Genomic DNA, 23333 nt, shown 5'->3' with positions numbered 1-23333 from the left:
GAATGACAATGAACCGGCAAAGAGAGTGATGTCCAGCAATCCAATAGGACGTAGAAGAAGAGGGAGGCCAAAGATTCGCTGGTTAGATGGAGCTGCCAGTGACTGCCGTATTCTGGGGGTACCAAATTGAAAAGCGGCCACACTGGATAGGGACAGGTGGAGGGAGCTGTTGGAGGAGGCCAGGACCCACACCGGGTTGTCGCGCCCCTGATGATGATGAGGTACCCATTCCAGATCATTTGTTGGTAGATACGTATTTTGTTACCCAGACTGGATATAATATGTGGATGACAGCCAGGAAAGTTTCTGAAAACAGACCAGAAATAATGGCTTATGCAAAATAATTCTTCATATTAAAATATAGTACCTACATAATTTTCAAAAACCTAAGAAATAAAAAAAAACGTCAAAACTATTGTAAAAAAATTAGTTCATATACTTATTCCATCTAAGCTTCAATATTGTGACTATAGTGAAACTACATAGATTCGATATAAATAAAAAAGATTTCATGTTATGTTTCAAAACTCACAAACTGCACAATATACCAAAAATGAGTTATGAATGCAGCAATATTCATACAGTCCATTGAAACCACAGAACAGATAATAAATAGATTACCAATAGGCTATAATTCAATACGCCGCATGGTGAAGCAGGCTTTTGAATGTGTGAGTGTCCTACGAAAATGAAGCACGCATTATGCACGTGCAATAGTGTGTGTAATACACCAACATTAAATGAGCGTAAATGCATAAACCGAGAGCAGTTTTCAGTATCCGACGTTAAACGTATTCTAGACACATGTGTAAGTTTAACCCGGATTCATCCTTACTCGAGTCGGTTACCTGCTATCGCCTTACCCGTTGTGTATTTCAGTTCCCATTATTTCTGAGTTCCCTGATTGAAACTATGACATAACATACTAAACACACAAACTCACTCAAAAGCAGTCACGGAGATTGTGAGTTATGAAACCAGAGCCCTCAAAAGGTACTTATATTTTTGGTTTTTATAAACAACCAATGTTTTGTAAACCTACATAATAATATAAACTTAAAAATTCAAAAACATCTTCGTGATTAAATTAAACCTCATTTTAATGATAGACATAACATAACCATAGAACAATAATATATTATTATGTAATAAGTTGAGACCATTCAAGGAGCCATGGACATTTACAACTTTTTTTTTAATTGTAGCTAATTTATCTATGACTTCAAAAATATTTATTTTTCTTTTCAGTGTTTTTAGAAATCTACCTTCTACTATGTATCGATTATCGTATATATATTTTTTATTCTGCCGCTAGATGCCCCTAGTAGACTAAAACTCCACACTTCCCGAGAATAGTTTTGGCTTCATTCGTACCTCTTCTAAGTTTTTTAATATTTCCAACTCTCTTACATGCTTTATGCTAGTCTAGGCTGATAAGACCCTACTTTAATAAATAGTTTTAATTAATAATATACAGTAGGCGCTCGGTAATCCGGCATCCATATTTTTTCACCTATGCCGGATTATTGGGATTTCTATAGGAAATAATAAATAATCTGTAAGGTTGGGCACCGAACTGCCGAGCGAACGGCTCTCTGCTCTGTAATCCGGCAGTTTAATGTGAAACCTGCCGGATTATAGAGTAGGAGAGCTGAGTTGCAAAATGCCGGACTATTGGACGTGCCGGATTGGTAAACGCTGGATGACCGAGCGCCTACTGTACTATTATATCAGCAACAGACATAATCTATACTATAATATTAGTTGTCGCAATGTATCCACATACAGCTGATGTAGGACATTGTATAATTACCACCTATATTCATGCATTCAAAGACTGTAATAATCCATATGTACATTTATCATATTTTTTTATAGACCTGCCATCTATTGACAAATTGTTGAGTTGAGAGGGAGTATTAATTATTATCAGCCTTCAAGGAAATAAAAAAAAATTCTACAATATTAAATCAAAATAAAATTTAATCTTTTATCTCCTAAGGTAATTTTATTCAAGGTTTAATTAGATATAAAAAAAATAACTAACTATCCTCTATTATTTTCTTAATTATACATTCTCATTCTTCTTCTTCGACCATGTCCGATCCTAATAAGATCATATGGGCCTCCACGGAGTGAAGGTTTGTATTAATAGATTTTTTTTTACGAGAAATGCCACTTGCTCAACCTATTAGGTCCATACTCTGACCCATACACAAATTGAAAAACAATATGTGTACTTGCCAGACCCAGGATTCGAACCTGGGACACACGATGCTATAGGCCGACGCTTAAGCCGCGCACAACATGACGTATACATTCTCATTAGTGTGTACTTATTCATCAGTAATATCATATTATGTTTATTATCTTCTAAAGTCCCATAAGTCTGAGCGACAGGTGTGTGCTACTCGTTCGGATCCCCATTGCCTACCTCCTTCCAAAAGCCACCCTTCACCACTTTCATGTATCTATTAATTTTGAAATGTACATTCCGCCTGACTTGTCTCCAAAGTCTGTAAGACACGACGCTATAATCGATGAACAATTACCATGGTTTGAGAGGTGATATTTTGTAAATTAATAAAACACAAGGCTGGATATATAGACTAGAATTTATTATAGTAATATACTTTTCTATAATACAGAATACAATACTATCAGTAATTAATAACACCTTTGCACTGTTTATATAAACACTTACAAACACGTTACAAACATTTGTGCATTTCTTTAAAACAATATACTCTTATTCACATTTAATTACATCATTTTTAAAAATGATTATTCACTAATTTATATATTATGTTAAGCATAGGACTAAAGTTTTTTACACACAAAGAAATAGATTTACCAAAAAAATTTATGTTACATATTAGATTTTCATAATCGGTGTGGATTAACCGACACACAAAGTTTTTTTTTACTATTGGTTAATACCAAGGCCTGAACAAAAACGAACCATAAGTTCGAGAGAGCATTCGGCACGCTTATATTCTCAGCAATATGCGTTAGAGTAAGATAGAATTTCTATGGGTGAATTAAATATTTCTTGTACACATCGCCGGTAAATATTGGTTTGAATGACTCAATTCATTCAAAAAATGCGAGCACGTATTGCTGAAATTTATTGTTTTAGTGTTAAATATAAAGTTAGTGGTAATTATTTTTAGTTAATATAGTAGAAAATATGGTTAACTCTGTTGTGTGTAAATTTGGTAGCCGTACTGAGAAGCAACATTATGGTATTTGTAACGTTTCATAGTTAAGTTAATAAAATTGAGGTTCTACTGTGCGTTATACGCAAGAAATACAGCTTCATGTAGCTGAACAACACACACTCTCTTTATATTATTACTCTGAGGTTAATACATAGATATTTTTTAGTTATCTTTGCATTCGCATTGTTTTAATGAATTCCTCATAACTTGCAAATGATCAATTTTTAGTTTATAAGGCTTGAAGTACTGTGATGCTAGGTAAATATAATTACTTTATTTCTGAACAGATAAGTTCTTAGAATATTGAATTAAATTTGTTTGTATTCATAACTAAAGATCACATATTTTGTATTAGTTAGGAATGTCCTGTTGAAGCGGACAAAACTGATCCTGACCATTATTAAATAATGTAGAATAAATACTATATATTTTGTTTTATTTTTCTCTCCACTGAGAATTGACAATAATTAACACCATAAGAGCGAAGCCACACGGGCGCTGCGTCGCGAGACCGCTGTATTCCAACTGCGAGTGGGAGTGAGGACGCATCAGCGTTGCGTCCTCATATCTGCTCGCAGTCGGAATACAGCGGTCTAGTAACGCAGCGCCTGTGTGGCTTCGCTCTTAAAGTGACACATAAACTATCTTCTATGACCTATGTTCTTCCTTCATACAAGATATTTGAGCAAGTAAATATTTAAAGAAGCATCTTTGTTGGTACCTATTCAAGTTGTCTTTGTGTTAGTTCTTCAGAGCATATTTTTCAGAGATAATGTGGTAAAGTATATGCCAACATGTCTTAAAGAAATTAGTGTTGGTGATCATATCGATTGTCGGAAGGCATATCGACAAAAACTTAAAAAATGTCAGCACATGATAGATATTAAAATAAATCCCCATCTCAATAATATTAATAAACAGGCAGGCTAAAACTTCGACTTGTGAGCTCTTTCAGCAAAATTTTATGTCCAGTCTGACACAACAAGTCTCGATCTAGACAGCAGTTACCATCTTTTTTACAGCGAGCAACGTACGCTGCTAGCTAACGCGAAAAATTTCTCTGATCATAAATTGCATTCATATACCTTATATACTTTACAACATTATCTCTTCAGATTGACATCGGCAACGAGCTGGAAACGTTGAAGAAAGAAGAAGCACAAACAGTTATAACTCAAATACCAACAAAGATAAAAAATACTGTGAAAGTCTCAAGGAATACAATATTATAATTTTGTTATGACCAATGTGTTAGTATAAGTCATTCGATAAGACTGATTTTCATTGGTAGAGTTGTCACTTCATAGTATCTATCAGTGAAGAAAAAGTGCAAAGTTTTAAAACGTATACTCTAGAGATTTTTCTAGAAGGCGATCATACATTACTGAAGAGTAATTTAATTTGTTTGACAACTTGGCACTTGCTTTCAGTTCAAATGGTGAAATATTAAGAAATGATAGTCTGTTTTGTTGTCATTATTGTAGACAAAGTAATATGTTGCATTAATATGTATCCACAAAAAGATGTTATATTCACCAACCATACAATCACTGTTTAATAGTTTGCCTGTGCATGTGTTTTAAGAAAAAAATAATGAACATTCAGTTACCTAAGTATTACATATAAAAAATTTGAAAACTAATTTGATATTTAATTTTCTCAGTAACTATTTCTGTGACAATAATAATTATAGGCAATAATCAGAATAATAGGTAGTAGTAGCGTGCAAGTCCATAGATGCTGTCGATGAGGAGTATGACAAGAAATACTATAGAATGTACTAATATAGGTATCTATGCTTTACATTGTTTTATTACATTGATATGGCAAAAACATGTATGAAATCTTTATTCATTTAATTTATATTAAGCGTACTGCATCAGGAACAAATAAATCCCTTTTGCAAAAAGAATAAATTAAAATGATAAAAAAGAAACACAATGTTTACCAACATATTAATTAATCAGACAAATGTTAGCCACTTGCTCTACTCATTAGTTTCATGCTCTGGGTCAGAACATACATTAAAATTTACGCGACCCAGGATTCAAACCCGAAACCCATGAATTCATATAAATAAATTAAATACATAGAATGCACGAGTGACATTATGAGATTCTAAGGATAGCATTACCGTTCACGGTAAAGGAAATGAATATCTTTATTGTAGATGAAATAAAAGTAATGAACCATTGCTGTAAAATATATCACAAAAATCTAGTTTTTAGGTCACATAGCCAGAAAATAGAAAGGTAATTTGCAAACGCACTTCGTGAGCAGAAATATTAAAGTCGCATACTTCACGATACGACCATTCTCAACAAAAAAAATAAGGAATAAAGATATTATTTCACTTAAAAGACTTCCCAACATAATGCTTTTTTATTACTGACAGCGACATCTCGCGTTTTGTATCCCATGCCTTCATTATATTATTCACAGACCAAAGCTTCTTGGTATATCTAGGAATACTGTTAATGAAGCATTATTACAAATAGATAGGGTCGGAATATATTAATATTATTAACAGTGTACAAATTTATTTGCAGGTTAAAGAAATAATAAATCTTAAATATTATTTACATTATATTTGCACCTATCCCTTACGATTTAATTACTATAGAGATATTTGGTTAATAATATAAGCAGAAATCAACTAAACTAATTTATGTTTTCACACATTTTATAAATTTTGATTCAAATAATTATTTACAATATAATATTGACAGGTATTTCTTAATGATAACTGGCAAAATTCTTTCTAAATCAGATATTGATAAGAAAAACAAAATGCTTTTTAAAATTAAAAATAGAATGAAGCTTTTTTGAAATATTTTATCAATGATCTAATTATATTGAACATAGAATCTGTGGAATTGCTTGAAAAATTAGGTTTAGTTCAATAGTAGACGCAAATTTTATATAAAATGAATATTAGCCGGCTCGCACATCAAAACTTGTCTTACCTGCAACGTGTCGAATACGTCGATGTGATGTCATCGTTATTCACAAAACACACATTGCCCAATGGAGCTCCGCAGATTAGTTTAATGCAACTTTTGAGTTTGTAAAAAACATCTAGTGCTGCTATCAACAAATCTCATGTATTTCGGGCCGCGATTCGAAGATGCCAGAACGAATACACACACCTACGAATTGTTCATTCAAATACATATAAATGTTTTGAGAGGATATGCGCGACAGTCGCTACGTAGATGTATTTGCAACATCAGAGCGACGTTCCTAGAAGGTTTGATTTATGGCTGTGCGGCAGATGAGGCGAGTTTAGATGTGAGAGCCGGCTATGAGTTTTTGAATATTTTAGGCTATCAAAGTTTGAAGTATGATTTCTCGATAGGTAGTTAAACAATGTAAACTATTTATTTAATTTTACAGTACGAATTATATTGATCTATCAAACACAATAACACTGGTTTTAATTATTTAAATGCCTTAGTAATAATATTATACTATAATTATATATTTTTTCAAAGATAATTCAGATACCGATTTACATTAACATAATAAATAGTAGTTATGCTTATAATTATTTTATTGTTTATAGATGCCATAACGTAAACAATAGATGGTTACACTATATTACTAATAAGAGAAAAATACAACACTTTTAAGCTTTGTACAAAATATATCAATAAATTAATCTGGAATCTACCTATACTAATACTATTAAATTTACTGAAACTAATTTACACAAAAGCCAACATTTTAACACGTATTGTATAAAATCAGTATGTTAAATTTTGTAGACAATAATAAAGCCAAGTAGGAAGGTCAGTGCTAAAGCTCGGTGGACCTATTTCGTACCAGGTAAAATTAAAATGCTTTTAATTTTGAATGAAAGTTTAACCAGATATTTTATATTATTACTAAATCATATACCTACCATAAAGCACAAATTGTGTCTATAATTAAAACTATTAGCCAGATTATTTAAATTCTACATAACAAAAAAAAAACATTTTTTGTCATTGATATTTAATAAAAATAGAAAAAATCTGGTTAAACTATTTTTTTTTTAATCAAAACTGAGTGCATTTTGAATTTGTCACCTAGGAAATAGGGTCTGACAGTATCGACACCAAAACTTTGTATTTGGCTTTATACTACTTACTGAAGATTGGCTATGATTTTATTATTACTTACACAAGTTTATGACAGGTCACAATATTATAGAATGTGTGACCTCATAAATTGCTGGCATAAATCATTAGTTAGAAAAAAAGATGAGCAATTTTGAGTTAATTTTTTCCACTGCATTACACCAGAAAGCCTGACAATGTCACATTATCAAGAATATCTATCTGGAGAGGAATGGAAGACTAATAGCTGCTCTTCATGCAGTTGTTTGCGAAGATCTTCTGAGAGACTTTCAGACGGGAGCGGACAGATGGCAGTAGGTGATGCATCAATTTGGAGCGTGGACTGATGGCCCTCGCGTGGGTGACTTCAATTTTCCTTGTCGCTGCTGCACGATGACGATTCGGAGAACTTGCGGGCAGGCCAGTAATCTGAAACATGGTTAACAAACTTATTAGATGTTTTGTAAGTGATACCGCAATACAAAGTAGTTATAGGTCGGTCGTTAGAAAGAGTTCAAAATACGTCACATAACCAACAAATTATTATAAATCAAATCATTTTTTTGAGAATATAATATTCCGTGAGCAGCGGCGTTTTTTTTTGTTGATGCAGACGACGCAATCGATTCGTGAGAAGATTTAAAAGGGGGCCTCGAAAAAAATCCAATTGGTCATACAATTATTAAATTAAACCAAAATCTTAAAAAGATGCGTATCTCTCACAAATTGAGAACCTACAAAATAATATTACGTAGGTACCTACATACCCAAAGCATTAAAAAAATCCCTGCAACTAACATTAACACTTAAAGATATATGTACCTACTTGTGTACAAAAAATAAGCCAACAGATAGTGTCATCAGTCATTTTCAACAACGCGTATTTTTAGTTAAAAAAAAGAAATACGATGTTATTTTACCAGGTACGTTCATAACCATTTGATGCAGGGGGGCCTCTGAATCAGTCAGTGCGTCGGGCCTCCAACGAAATCGATCATTTTTAAGTTGTTTAAGGTGTGGGAGGGTGGGGGGTGGAGGAAATAAGAATTTGACGACGCCCTCATCGTCAAATTCGGGCGGTCAAAATAACGAAAATCATGTGACGTCCTTTATTGACGACCCCTAAAATAAAGAGATATGCGAGTAAAAATGCAGGCAACTATAATCATTGCAGATATAGACAATAAGACAGTATAAATTAGTCGTATAGTATCAAAAGTAGATCTGTGCGTTATTCATCATTTCGAGAAAATGACGAAAAACGTTTTGTTGGGTTTTTTAGTGTTATAATAAGCATGAAATATGTTTCTACATTTAGAAATTAGAAATTCAATTCAAATTCAACAGTTCTACTTTTGTTTCCAAAGTATTGAGCAGTTCTAATTCCGATACCAAGCCCTATTTTCCATCACAATTTTTTAGCACACAGATATGATTTTGATTCGAATATTATATTGCTAGTCGTAGGTACGAGGGTGGGTCAATAAGTCCTTAGAAAAGCCGACAGGTGGCGCGACTAGTACTGTAAGCGGTTTGTTTTCATGCAGCGGCACTACCGATTCAGTATGCTGCGAAGTTTCAATCAGATTGGTCGGGTTGTTGTGTGTTTCTCGTACATTTAAAAAAAAAATTGCTTGTTTACAAAAATGGAGAAAATTGAGTTTAGAGCTGTGATTAAACATTTTAATATAAAAGGGTTAACAGCAAACGAAATAAAAAATGAGTTGGATTTAGTTCACGGCATATCTGCTCCTTCACTTGCAACTATTTATAACTGGTTAAATGAATTTAAACGTGGTCGTACATCAACAAAGGATGAACCACGCTCAGGACGTCCTGTAGAGGTGACTACACCAGAAATGATCAATAAAATCCACGATATGGTGTTAAGTGACCGAAGATTAAAGTTGAGTGAGATAATTGAGGTTACAGGGATCTCAAAGGGTAGCGTCATTTCTATTTTACATGACAAATTGGGCATGAAAAAAATTTCTGCAAGATGGGTGCCGCGTTTGCTCACAGTCGACAATAAACGCAATAGGGTGGTGGCCTCTAAAGCCCTGTTGTCGCTCATGCAACGCAATTCGGATGAATTTTTTCGTCGTTTTGTGACTGTAGATGAAACATGGATACACCACTATACTCCCGAGACGAAAGAACAGTCAAAGCAGTGGATTGCGAAAGGCGAACCATGTCCAAAGAAGGCGAAAACCGTAAAATCAGCTGGTAAGGTTATGGCTACTGTATTTTGGGATGCACGTGGAATTATTTTCGTTGACTATTTGGAAAAAGGAAAAACAATAACAGGGGATTATTATGCATCTTTATTGGACCAGCTAAAAAACAAAATTGAAGAAAAACGGCCTCATTTAAACAGGAAAAAAATCCTCTTTCATCAGGACAATGCCCGTGTTCACACATGTTTACGATCAATGGCTAAAATTGAAGAATTGAAGTTCGAATTGGTCGACCACCCACCGTATTCGCCAGATTTAGCCCCCAGTGACTTTTTCCTTTTCCCAAACTTAAAAAAATGGCTAAGTGGACAACGTTTTTTTTCAAATGAAGAAGTCATCGATCGGACAAATGCTTATTTTGAGGACCTTCCGAAAACTTATTTTTCTGACGGTTTAAAAAAAATTGAGAAACGTCTAACCAAGTGTATTGAGCTCCAAGGAGATTATGTTGAGAAATAAAAAAAAATACAAAAATAAAAACTGTTTTAATGCTTTTTTCTAAGGAATTATTGACCCACCCTCGTACATTATGGTCAGAAGAATACTTTGGCATACTTAGTTAAATTTCGATACACTTGCGACAGTTCTACTTTTGATACTATACGACTCAAATAATTGTCAATCATGAATGCCATATTATTTAAGTAGGTACTGTAGTTGTAGGTACCATTCACATGTGTTTTTTTTGGTATACTAGTGCCGGGTGTGTTATCCCGCATGTTATTAACATAATCTTTAAATTGACAGTTGGCCAAAATGCTCAGACTAAATAATATTATTGTCTCTGAATTTTAATATGCAGTGGCGTTCATTGCAAGTTGAAATATGTTGATAAAAAATTAAAAGATTTTATTAAAATTAAATTTACTAAAATCCTTTCATATTAAATTACGTATATGTACATAACTAAAATATAGTGTAAATAGCTAAACTTTTCAAACGAATGACAATCTGCGTCTAACCGTGCTAAACCTGCTCTGATAATGCATATCGATGTTTTGTATACGAAACCGAAGCTGAAAAAGGTTAATAAGGCTAATGATAAATTTTCTGCACATAAATCGCAGTGCAGATTCATTTATATAGCAACATTTATAATATAATATGTACGTTATAAATTATATAAACCAGTCGCCATTTTCTGTGTTTATTTATAAACAATGTTGCAAGTACAGTGAATATGGAGAGGGAGACATGTTATATAATTACAATTATTATTATTGTTATACAAAAAGTTCACACTACATACTTTTTCTACTCAATATATTAATTATATACCTACTTAATAATATTTTATTTTTGTTGGTAATAAATGTTATGACTTTCCGGCAATAGTTTGGCAAAATTGATTGGCAAGGTACAGCAATTTGTGTACCTAATTAGATTACCCATATATTTTAGTTGATTTATTTATTTATTTATAGCTAGGGGCGGCAGGTTATATGAAAGTATGGTGAGGCAGGCTGGTAATCAATTTGTGGCAAAATTTCCACGTTAACATTATATTATATGGTTACGTTATAATGACCAAAGTAAATCCTTCATGATGCCCTGCATTTTTTTTTATCGCGTCGCTATTTCTCGTAAGTTGTCGGCTATTGTTGGCCTGCTTCATTCAGTTGTAAAGCCGATTTTTTGCCCCTCTTTTTATTTAGTACCTCTATGATTTATAGTGAACTGTACAAATTATAAATTCAACACATACAGATGATTTGAAAAATAAATGTAACAGTATTAACAGAAACAGCGTCACTTAGGTAAACAGAAGAGCGAATGAGCAAGAAGTGGACATTTAAAAAAGAATTATAAAACAACTACATGCAAGTGGAATACATCAATATTAGAAACGATTTCGTTGAACACAGTTATTGCCATCACTAATGGCAGGCTTGTTTTGCACTTGAACAACCAACCGATAATCCCGATTTCTAAGATAGTTATCAGGGATACATTATTATGTCAATAGTAAACCATGAATGGCAGAGTTGGTATTTGATATTTGTGTTAAATTTAATCTCAATTCTAGCAATAATTTTTCAATTTGTGATATGATAACGTGCGTTTACGAAAATTGCAACGATTTCCGATTGATCATTGATATCACAAACCGTGCTTCATTCAACGTTGACTTTAAGGCTATATATACCTCAGCTGAGGCATGGTCTAAAAAGATCGTGACTAGGCGATGCGCGGATTGTGCAAATGACGCGAGCCGAACGAAATATATTTTATCATAAAAATCCATCATGCGTCCATTTAATGTTATGTTTATTGTTATATTACTAATAATAATAGTAAGTATATTGATTGACATGTTTTCTTTTCAAGTACACGCGGAACGTTTTTTAGTCATCTTTACACGATTTAAGAATATATTCCTCCGACGCCATCACAAAACAAATTGACGTGCTCACAAGTCGGCTATCGCTCTCCGAATGGCAACGCGGCCGAAATTACGTCCCACATAGCGTTGAAAATTATTTGCCGTTTCACTTATGTACGCTTTTAAGCTTATTTATCCGCGTACGCCACTGAGAAATAAAATTCCCGACCATGGTTTTGAATTTTTGGAGTTAGTAATCAAATGATCAACTGGTGGTAATGGGAAGGCGCCCCCCTCCCCCTCAAATGAATGAGAATAATTTATGTTAATTTAATTTCCTTCGCCCATATTGCGGCCATAATTAAGCATAAATTAGGCATGTGATGAACCTTCTCCAGGTGCGTGGATGATTATTGTTTATTTATGTAGGTACGTACAACAATTATGGTGCCAGTTTTTGTTACATCCTACAATAGTATACACCTGGCACAGGTTGGTTTTGAATATAAAATATCATTAAGATATACCTACGTGGATAAAGTGCTGACAGTTCATGCATTAATTTTATTATACGAGTTAAAATATAATTTAAATTTAATTTTGGAGTTTGCTACCAGTATTATTGACCACGCCAAGGAGGTAAATACGAACTTTGAACCGTTGTGGTTCATGAAGATGTGTGCATAATATTATAGTTACCATAGTACGCCTACATACTAACACCCCCTTTTTATGGCAGCATCCCAATGTCATTGCAGCATCCAACCAATCAATAATCAACCAATTCGGCACGCATTTGGTTGAAGCTCGCACATAATTCATCATGGCGTTACCCCGAAAAGTACTCATGGCTTTTCGATGTCGTGTACATACCCCATACCCAGACACTCCGTACTTTGAACACTTGGTCTGCAATTATAACTACGAGATATTGTCAAATGTCGTGTCCACAGATTGTCGAATGAGCGTGGCCCGACGTTTATAATTATTATTGATTTATATTAATAAAACGCATTTTTTTTGTACTTATTCTACTTCTTTATTTAATCAATTTGGAACGGTTTCATCCTCCTCAAAGGGTCATTATCGCTAGTGTCCGTTTGTGTCATCCGCCCAGTATTGTTTTTAGAGATGCTGCGTGAGAATATTAAAGCAAACATCGGAGGCTCCAGATGATTGCACCAATTCACCAGTACTACGAATTATACCAGTTCCACTGAGACAGGCCTTTAGTATCGTAGAATGCCGTGAGGAGTTGGGTCAACCCGTTGAGAAGGCTCGACAAAATACGAAATTGGTACTTACTAATATTAAAATATATAGACATATTCTATTCATATATGGTGTATAACTGTATATTACTTACAACTTGTGGACATACTAATTGGAATTTTAAAATCAAGAATATACGTAATTAGTTATACAATTGCTTAAGAGTTAAGGCTAATGCAGGGGTTCACAAACTTTTTCGTCAAAGGGACAATTTTGAAATAAAAAATATTTATGGTGTGAATACGCAAAACAGATGCGATATCTGTTAATTTTGATCTTAAGTTTGATTTATTAATTAATGCTCATAGTAGAAAATGTTTTTCACAAATATAAAAACTTCCAAATAAAGAAGCCATTTGATGAGCAAGTTTAACTATATTTGGATAAGTGAAAGTCCTCATTCTTGCCTGAGGATATTTAATTTTAAATGTATTTTTTAATATTCGATATGAAGAATAATAATTACAAGATAAAAAGAAATTTTTATATACAACGTTTTTAAATTCTGTTGAACCATATAAACTTGACTTGACTAGCTTAAACGATCAAAAAAAAATTGTACTTGACATGTCATATTGATTTCCTTAGTGACGCACGTATATATTAATAATTTTGTTGCTAGGACCTCAGACCTAGCAACCAATAATGGTGTCGAAATAACCTTTCATACAAAACAGAATTAACTGAAAATGAATTCAATTCTACTTAAAGATGGCTAAAAGTATTTAAAAAAATGCATTGGCATCGTGTTCTGATATATTCCAAAAATTTCAAATGTCTAGCTAGTCGGGAAGTTAGTTAAAAATCGATTGCAAGATTTGTACCGGACAAAAAAACCACCGGACTAATAAGAATACGAGCTAAGAAAAACGTTGTAAAAATAATACAGATTTAACATAAATCTCGCGGGACACATAAACAAGACACGCGGGACACACTTTGCGAACCCCTGGCCTAATGCCTTACCCAGCCCTACGCTTACCATAACAGTGAACAAAATGTTTACGAAGGGTGCTTTGTCAGATGGGTGTGCTTATTTGAGGCACATATTCCCTAATTTAACGTTTAATAAAATTCACCAGCATAGTTTACAAATCGCTACTAGATCATGTAGATAGAGAACATCTACAAATAATTTAATGATAACTTTCGACAGCTGTGTGATTGTCATCTAGTATCTGATGCTATGCCCCTCTTCGCAGACATTTCGATCTAACACGCTCGCCAACGCGAATATTCCAGATATAATCTACCCCTTGGACGAGGAACAGTACTAATACCGAAAACTTTGGTAAAGATCCTAGTTTATTTCACCGTGAGTGACCATGCTATTTGCTGATCCACACCACCATTCCTTTCCACAGAGGAATACTCTCTTTATATTCTTCGATTGATTGTTATTGGTAGATAATTAGGTATTTTATATTCATTTCATGAGGGTCTAGGACGATTCGGCGCCGGGACAACTGGGCGCCACGCAATCGAATGCAATCGAAAATAAATAAGCTTTCGTGAATAATAGGTACTTTTAATATATATATATAATAGTATTAGTTATATTTAAATTATTATATTATTATTTAATACTTACATGGTGAGAATTTAAATATGCACACGTGATTAATGATTTAATTGTGCATATGTTCCAAAGTTCCAACGACAAGAGAGATCTAATAAAGCCTCAGGCATGATAATACTAAATCCGCAATAAAAAAGCATTATGTTAAAAAATATTATGTAACAAATGAATTAAAACTAGTAAGTATAGTAGATAGAAACTGATTAAAATTACTCGTCCACTTTTTGTATAAAATCGTAACGAACTTCTATTTGTTTCATTCGACAGTGCGGTGCCCAATTGTCCTGGCGCCCAGTTGTCCCATTCCCTTCCATGACTATGTATAATTTCATGGTGTTTATAATTTTGTATTGCATTATGGCGCATTGGCCAATACCTGTAATGCAATACTAATACATAAATAAATATGTAAATAAATGATTATCACTGAAATTACAATCTGCCAACAATCTCCCAACAATCTATATCTTAAACGATCATGTGCTGATCTGATGGCTCCGTTTTAGATTTCTTGATAATACTTCTTCACCACACCCCCGCGAATTACTTCCTTCGACAAAATAAATAATCATCATTATCTTCAGGCTTATTGGATCTCTTCCAGCAATGTGACCGTGCATAGGAATGAGACTAAATGCCAAGCTCTTCCAATATGGAGCCAATTGTACGCATGACCGCCCATGGAGTACGAAGCATCCTCAGCGAACACCGCATCTCAGTTACCTTCTCATCGGACGCTGGGAGTCTAGGTTTAAACACCATACCTTATAGAAAACTTGACGTCTTTTGATTGAGCTCTATCCACTATCCAGAAACTGGAAGGAGTGAGGAAGAAGTGGATAACAATTAAATACGTATAATGTTTAATCAGCCCAGTAGCCAGCTTAGAGACTGGAAGGCCCGAGGCACTGATGCCCCACATGATAAAATAATTTAAAAACCATACCTACTTAAATTATAACTACCAACGTAAAAGCAATGTATCTCTTCCCTAGTGACACAACTTAATAAACCTCCGAGGTTTATTTTTTGTGTAAAATTACGTACCTATCTGTTTGAGTGGTCAGTTGCAGGGACTTTCGTCAGGCTTTGAGTAATTTTGACTGGTTTGAGCCGTTTCGAGGCCTCCTTTAAAATCTTCTGACGAATCGGTTGCGTCATCTGCATCAAAGAAACGCACCGCGGAATCAGCCCGTTCCCAGAGGTACCTAGCGTATCCCGAAGCACAGCATGTGATATGAGGCAGCTGCAGTTGTTTAGGTCGGGGTACCTATGTATCAGGGCCAACTACCTAAAAATGCTACGCAATCAAGTGTGCTTAATGAATTTATTCGCCACACGATGTTTGACTATGTACTTTCGATTTAAAAATATTCTAAATACACATATTAATTGAAACTAGTCGGTACAAATGTGAATATCACTACAGTACAAGGCGGCTCTCGTGGTGCAGTGCGTAAGGCGCTGGCCTTCCACCCGAGAGTTCTGGGTTCGATCCCGGTGACGACACAATATTTATGAGTTTTTCTCAAAGTCTGGGTGTTTGTGTTTGCTACAGAGCGTTGGAGCGGAGCTCGGAGCAGGAGCACGGAGCACTGGAGCAATGGGATTTTACCGGGAGCACCGAAAATTTGTAGTGCTCCACTGGTCCGGATATTTTTTTTTATTATTAAATTTTCGTCCTAAAATACAATGAGAGAGAGGATTTGCTGTCGGTTTTATTTAATAGAATTAAGAATGAAAATGACGATTATTTCAAAATTAATTATTTTTTTAACATTTGAATACATATCATAATACTTTTGTACGAAAAAGCAAGGACATGGTTATTAATAATAACCTACCGAGCGAGATTCGAACCCATTTACTTTTGATTCAAAGCGCAGTGCGCTATCTTTGCGGTGAGTTAACAATAAATTATTAACATACTTTAATAATTTTAGAGTACCCGTTAAAATGAAGAACGCGTGGTCACTGTGCGATGGTATGGCACACCCCAATTCGATTAATTCAGTCATTTATTCCGGCACACGCCGATGTGCCCACATGTTTCTTGAATATATTACCGTCATCAGGAAAGCGGTATTTTGGGGATGCTCCATAATTATTATAGAGATAGCATACCGCAAAGAAACCAGGTTACACCTGGATATTTGAACAACGAACATAAACTAAAAGCGCCAAAAATATGACAACAATATTATTGTATTTCACCTATTCTATTTATAATCATGCAACTTATCTAAAATAAAACAATCATTAGTCGATGTCACAAAGCCTCAGTGTTCCTCAACCTCAAAATCCATCCTCAAATTCTAACAACCTCAACCGTAAAATAATTACCTATAGTAGGCACTTATCTGTACAATACTTTTAGTCCTCGTACGATAAAAAATATATAATAACGGTCTCACATTTAAGATTTTAATTTAACATGGATGTCTCCGTCGAATCTTAGCCGCTCGCACATCTAAACTCATCTCGTTTGCAACGTGTCGAATACGTCGATGTGACGTAATCGTTATTCACAAAACACACTTTGCCAAATGGAACTCCGCACATTGGTGGAATGCGACTTTTTGTATGAAAAAATATCTAGTGCTGCTAGCAACATATCGCATGCGTCTCGGGATGCTAGTCGAAGCCGCCAGTAGGCGCATACGTACACCTGCGAAGTGGTAATTCCTATATATCGCCGCATCCCATATATCCATGGTCTTCATATGCAACATCGGTGCGACGTTCCTAGAAGGTTTGATTTATGGCTGTGCGGCAGACGGGCTAGTTTAGATGTGCGAGACGGCTCAAGGGGTACATTGGTACGACCGCGTTACACGACCGCGTCACTCGGTGATTGTCGTTCTTTGGTGATTGAAGTAATTGCGAAAATCGCTTCACGTGGCCTGGACATGTGTTCCGGATGCCGCTGAGTCCGACACACCGTAGGTACCCTTGTGGCACAGCCCCAAGTATTCAATATCCGTGGCCGACCCCGCTTCACCCTGCAGCGGTGCTACAATAGCGATATACGCGCTGGGTCTCACATGATAAGAGGCATTTATCCTATACTCCAATGCCGGGGCGTAACAAGGCGAACTATCTATCTATAGTAACTAATAACTATATAATGCCGCTTGGTAGGGAAACGGTTTCGAGTGAATTTTGGGGGTTGAAAAGGATTTCGTAATCTATGCATACAAAATTTAAACATTACAATGTATAATTTTACAGAATCGAATTGTGTCAAGACAATCAATGTTTATATTATTATTAACACCTACGCAAATAACAATGTTTGTACTTATATTGTAAACTTGTGATTGTACTTGTACTTGTGAATGTACATTAAACAAGCAGAAAATTAAAAATCATCGTTTATGGCTATATACGAGGGTGGGTCAATAATTCCTTAGAAAAAAGCATTAAAACAGTTTTTATTTTTGTATTTTTTTTTATTTCTCAACATAATCTCCTTAGAGCTCAATACACTTGGTTAGACGTTTCTCAATTTTTTTTAAACCGTCAGAAAAATAAGTTTTCGGAAGGTCCTCAAAATAAGCATTTGTCCGATCGATGACTTCTTCATTTGAAAAAAAACGTTGTCCACTTAGCCATTTTTTTAAGTTTGGGAAAAGGAAGAAGTCACTGGGGGCTAAATCTGGCGAATACGGTGGGTGGTCGACCAATTCGAACTTCAATTCTTCAATTTTAGCCATTGATCGTAAACATGAGTGAACACGGGCATTGTCCTGATGAAAGAGGATTTTTTTCCTGTTTAAATGAGGCCGTATTTCTTCAATTTCGTTTTTTAGCTGGTCCAATAAAGATGCATAATAATACCCTGTTATTAATTTTACTTTTTCCAAATAGTCAACGAAAATAATTCCACGTGCATCCCAAAATACAGTAGCCATAACCTTACCAGCTGATTTTACGGTTTTCGCCTTCTTTGGACATGGTTCGCCTTTCGCAATCCACTGCTTTGACTGTTCTTTCGTCTCGGGAGTATAGTGGTGTATCCATGTTTCATCTACAGTCACAAAGCGACGAAAAAATTCATCCGGATTGCGTTGCATGAGCGACAACAGGGCTTTAGAGGCCACCACCCTATTGCGTTTATTGTCGACTGTGAGCAAACGCGGCACCCATCTTGCAGAAATTTTTTTCATGCCCAATTTGTCATGTAAAATAGAAATGACGCTACCTTTTGAGATCCCTGTAACCTCAATTATCTCACTCAACTTTAATCTTCGGTCACTTAACACCATATCGTGGATTTTATTGATCATTTCTGGTGTAGTCACCTCTACAGGACGTCCTGAGCGTGGTTCATCCTTTGTTGATGTACGACCACGTTTAAATTCATTTAACCAGTTATAAATAGTTGCAAGTGAAGGAGCAGATATGCCGTGAACTAAATCCAACTCATTTTTTATTTCCTTTGCTGTTAACCCTTTTATATTAAAATGTTTAATAACAGCTCTAAACTCAATTTTCTCCATTTTCCATTTTTCCATTTTCCACAAGCAATTTTTTTTTTAAATGTACGAGAAACACACAACAACCCGACCAATCTGATTGAAACTTCGCAGCATACTGAATCGGTAGTGCCGCTGCATGAAAACAAACCGCTTACAGTACTAGTCGCGCCACCTGTCGGCTTTTCTAAGGACTTATTGACCCACCCTCGTAGCTTATCAATTTAATTGGATTTTAGAGATATAAATAAGACTGGAAGTCGCTTATTTCCGTGTCAAAGATACTTGAATAATCCCAGAGTAGTCATTTCCTCCAATATTAAGATGAAATTCTTGTGCGGTTTCTTTCTGGTGATATTAGCCCAGTTCTTCAGTCATGTAAGAGACATACACCTATATATAATTAATTTAGTTGGTTGACAAGTTTGACTTGATCATTATCATCACAGCCACTCTCAGTGCAATGTTGTGTTATTTATTATTATTATGTAGTGAAGCGATCTCTCTGGTTTTATAGGGAGCATGTGCTTCTGACGGAGTGCCACTTAAGAAAAAATCTTTCCTAATTATTAGAAGCAACAGAAATGTCTCATAAATGCATAATATAGCCAAAGTAGGATAATTGACTTTAATCATCTCAGTCACTCTCGATACACTTCTGGATGAAGGCCTCTCCTTGCTGTCTCTTCACTCTTCTTGGTTCTTAGTATTTCGTTGCCACGTTCTTCCGATAAAACTTGATAATCATCATATTTTAACAACTCACTGGATGATAAGATTTCTCTTGCGATGATCTGTTGTGTTCACTTCAATGTCTTTACAATTTGTATTGCGTCTAACACCTTTGTTTGCGGTATACAGCAATTATTTATTTTTATACTCAACAAAGCTACATCTATATATCTAGGTATATATGGCGTTTTATTACTTAGTTTTTTAACCTCTTTTTTGGCATGTACGGTTCATGTTTCTGCGCACTTGACGCTTCATCATTCGCAGATTCAAAATTGGGTTGAATAAAGATACGAGCATTCATCGCGGATACAACCAATGTTTTAAAACCCTGTTTCTTCTAATTCTACGATATCTGAGTCTTATGTTGACAGCTGTTATGTCGGGCTATGAACCAATGAACCCATCTTCGGAACGGTTAACTATATAGTTGAGTCTATACAGGTGTACTTAAAAAATAACATATACATCTATTTTTATCAGTAGCGAAGGGTGACTTTTGGAAAGAGGTAGGCTGTGGAGAAAGCACACTTGTTAGATATACATATAATATATTTACGGGAAATAAGAAGATAATCTGACATTAATACTGATGAGGTAGACAAAAAGCGATGAAGTTTCAAAAGCCCACTGATGGTATAAAATTAGGCAATTAATTTGAATTTGAGTTTCCTAAACATTTATAAACGCAAGATACCAATTTATAATTTAACCCGTAAAACTAGATATTTTAAAATACTTCTGTATTTAAAACACAGACTTATGTAGGTACAATATCAGATTTCAACTGACATAACTGATTGAATAAATTGTCTTAGTCTATGAATGAACTAACTGATAAATAAACATTACGAGATAAATTATTTTATAATTTTAACAACAATCAATATATTTTATACGTGATTGAATCCCATAGAAATTATTTTTTTAAATTATCTTATTAATTATTTTGAATAAATGTGCACTTACGTAATATGTAAGCGCTCCCTTAAATAGCTTACCGATTTGTATGGGCCAAAGCAGACGTCTTGAAATTATGAGAAACAAACTTCAAAAAAAAATCCATTCAAGCCGAACATAATCCAAAGAATATGTGAAGCGAAACGAGATGTCGCTTACTTTTTTAAACTTTCGAGACATGCCATAAATGGTGCTTATTGAAATGGGGGAAAAGATCGTAAAATTAATATGACAATTATACGATAGATGTCGTTGGGCATATTGAATATATTATTATGTCATTACATTATTTAATATGTCAATATAAATAAAAAATATTTTTCTTAAGAAGGCACGCTTTAAATAATCGCCTAGTATGGAGTCTTCGCCACTGATTTTGATATGTGGATATACACAAATAATATAAATGTAACTAGGTAGTTAGGTATAAGAAGATGTACATGTTTTTATATTTACCGAAACCGGGATTCTGATTTTTGACTTAGATCGTCCGCCTATTACGACGACTAGCCGGTGCAACTAGACGCAACGGTCGGTCGGTGAGCGTAACCACACACAGCCCGTGTATAATGTAGATTGAGCACTGTCTGGGTGTGGAGCAGTGGCGAAGATTCAATACTGGCGATCTTTTAAAGCTAACCTTCTTAAGAAAAATAATTTAATCTGCCAATGATATCTGCCTGTAGGTAGAGTTGGGTATTTCCCGAGAAAATCTTAATCTCGAGATTCGGGATTTACCCGAAATGATGAAATTTTTAATTCTCGAGATTCGGGATTTCCAGAAAATAATTCTCGAGAATTCTCGAGATATCGAGAAGATTAAAAAAACCTTTAAAAACCTTACAAACAGTGTAAAAACAGACAAATATGTTTTTTTAATTTATTTAACTAAGAAGACAGAAGTAGAAAAACAAAAATAGTTCAAAACGTACATACTAGAAATTCAAAAAACACAGACTGTCAATGGCTGTGTCTGACACAAAATTCCCTGATGATGAAAAATTGCGCTCATTTTAAGTCGACTTTGACATAATTGTGTTAAATGCCCCTATCAATCTTTGAACGTTTTGTTTCTGTCCACTTTTTTCGTTTAATATTTGATAATAAAGAAATCCCGAATCCCGAGAAAAGATTCTCGAGATCCGGGATTTCCCGAAATGTTAAAAATTTCAATTCTCGAGATTCGGGATGGAGAATCTAGAAAAATTTCTCGAGAATTCCGGTCGGGAAATTCCCGAAACCCACTCTAGCTGTAGGTATGTATTACAAATTGAAACTGGCCGGATAATTATTGGGGCGCAGGCTTATTGGAACCGAGCTTCATTAGATTTTCTTTACCAAGATCTAATTTACAAAATGGAGGCTCCAACAGCTCTGCTTAAATTCGTTACTATATCTACTGTGGTATGTCACTTTGAACCTACTGACATTTTTTAATTACATTACAGGAGGCGCAGGGTGCTATTATCCCCTATCCCGGAAATAAAGGGCTAGGATTGGATGTAAACGTAGATTTAGATTTAGGTCCTCTGCACGCCCATGGTCATGGCGGAGCTGACTTATGGTCGCATAAAATGAAGACAAATAAAAAAATGATGTTGACAAACATATTAAATGATAATGACAACAATGGTTTTATAGTGATGGGCACCAATGGCATGGGGATAAGTAATAATAATATGTTGACCTATTTGGTAAACAACGGATTAAACAACTATTACAATAGTCTCATTTTAAATGAATTATTTGGCATTGTATGAGATTTCGAGATACTTTGTGGTTAAAATGTAGAACAAGCAATATTTACTAAATGTATTATAATTATATCTATAAAAATATAATATCAGATAAACTGAAAATAATAAAGATGTTAATAAAATTAACTATTTTTTTATTCAACGAATAATTCACAAGATTAAAGAATGTATTATTCTAAGTAATCTGCAGTAATCCGTGACGTCGGTTAGTAATCGAAGTAGACAAAAACCGATAGCCAATCGTAGCTCAATTTGTAAAGTACGTCAGAGAGTATTATAAGAGCCAATAGTTAAAATTTGTCGTAATTAGTATGGCAGCTTTAGCATAGTGGTCTATGGGCGGCGGCGCGACACCCGAGAGATGCAGGATCGATTCTTGGGGGGTGTATTATTTTTTTCAAAAAGATTTTTCTACGTTATCATGCATTTTTTCAGAAGTGTTTTCAAAATTATGTATATGTAAAACTCAAAATTTCACAAATTTGCGTTTCCTGATTAAGTAAAGTTTACAACACAAACATACACCCCTCCAAACCAACTCGCCCTGCACCACACTCGGTCTTAATCGAGCGTATCACGAGGCAATATTTTGGATGTGAAATCAATCCTAACTCAAATATTGAATTTTCTCAACATGTTACACGTGTGGGTTGGATCTTGTTTGCAGAAATACG

At 34.7% G+C, this 23333-nt stretch overlaps 1 protein-coding gene across 1 annotated transcript in view; it reads right to left on the bottom strand.

Moving 5' to 3' along the window:
* Positions 1-7260: 7260 nt before the first annotated feature.
* LOC147077714 (uncharacterized) overlaps positions 7261-23333 on the bottom strand; it is an 83691-nt gene continuing 67618 nt past the window's right edge. The window contains exon 2 of the mRNA XM_085960698.1: positions 7261-7750. Coding sequence (XP_085816824.1) covers positions 7689-7750 — 62 coding nt within the window. The 3' untranslated portion in view covers positions 7261-7688. The remainder of the gene's footprint in view (positions 7751-23333) is intronic.

This window comes from Rhyacophila brunnea, unplaced genomic scaffold (genome assembly GCF_057557595.1).
Source record: "Rhyacophila brunnea isolate RB1 unplaced genomic scaffold, BYU_Rbru_1.0 scaffold_12, whole genome shotgun sequence".
NCBI lineage: Eukaryota > Metazoa > Arthropoda > Insecta > Trichoptera > Rhyacophilidae > Rhyacophila > Rhyacophila brunnea.
Note: the sequence above shows the minus strand (reverse complement) of the source record. Positions and strands in the feature narration are given on the sequence as shown.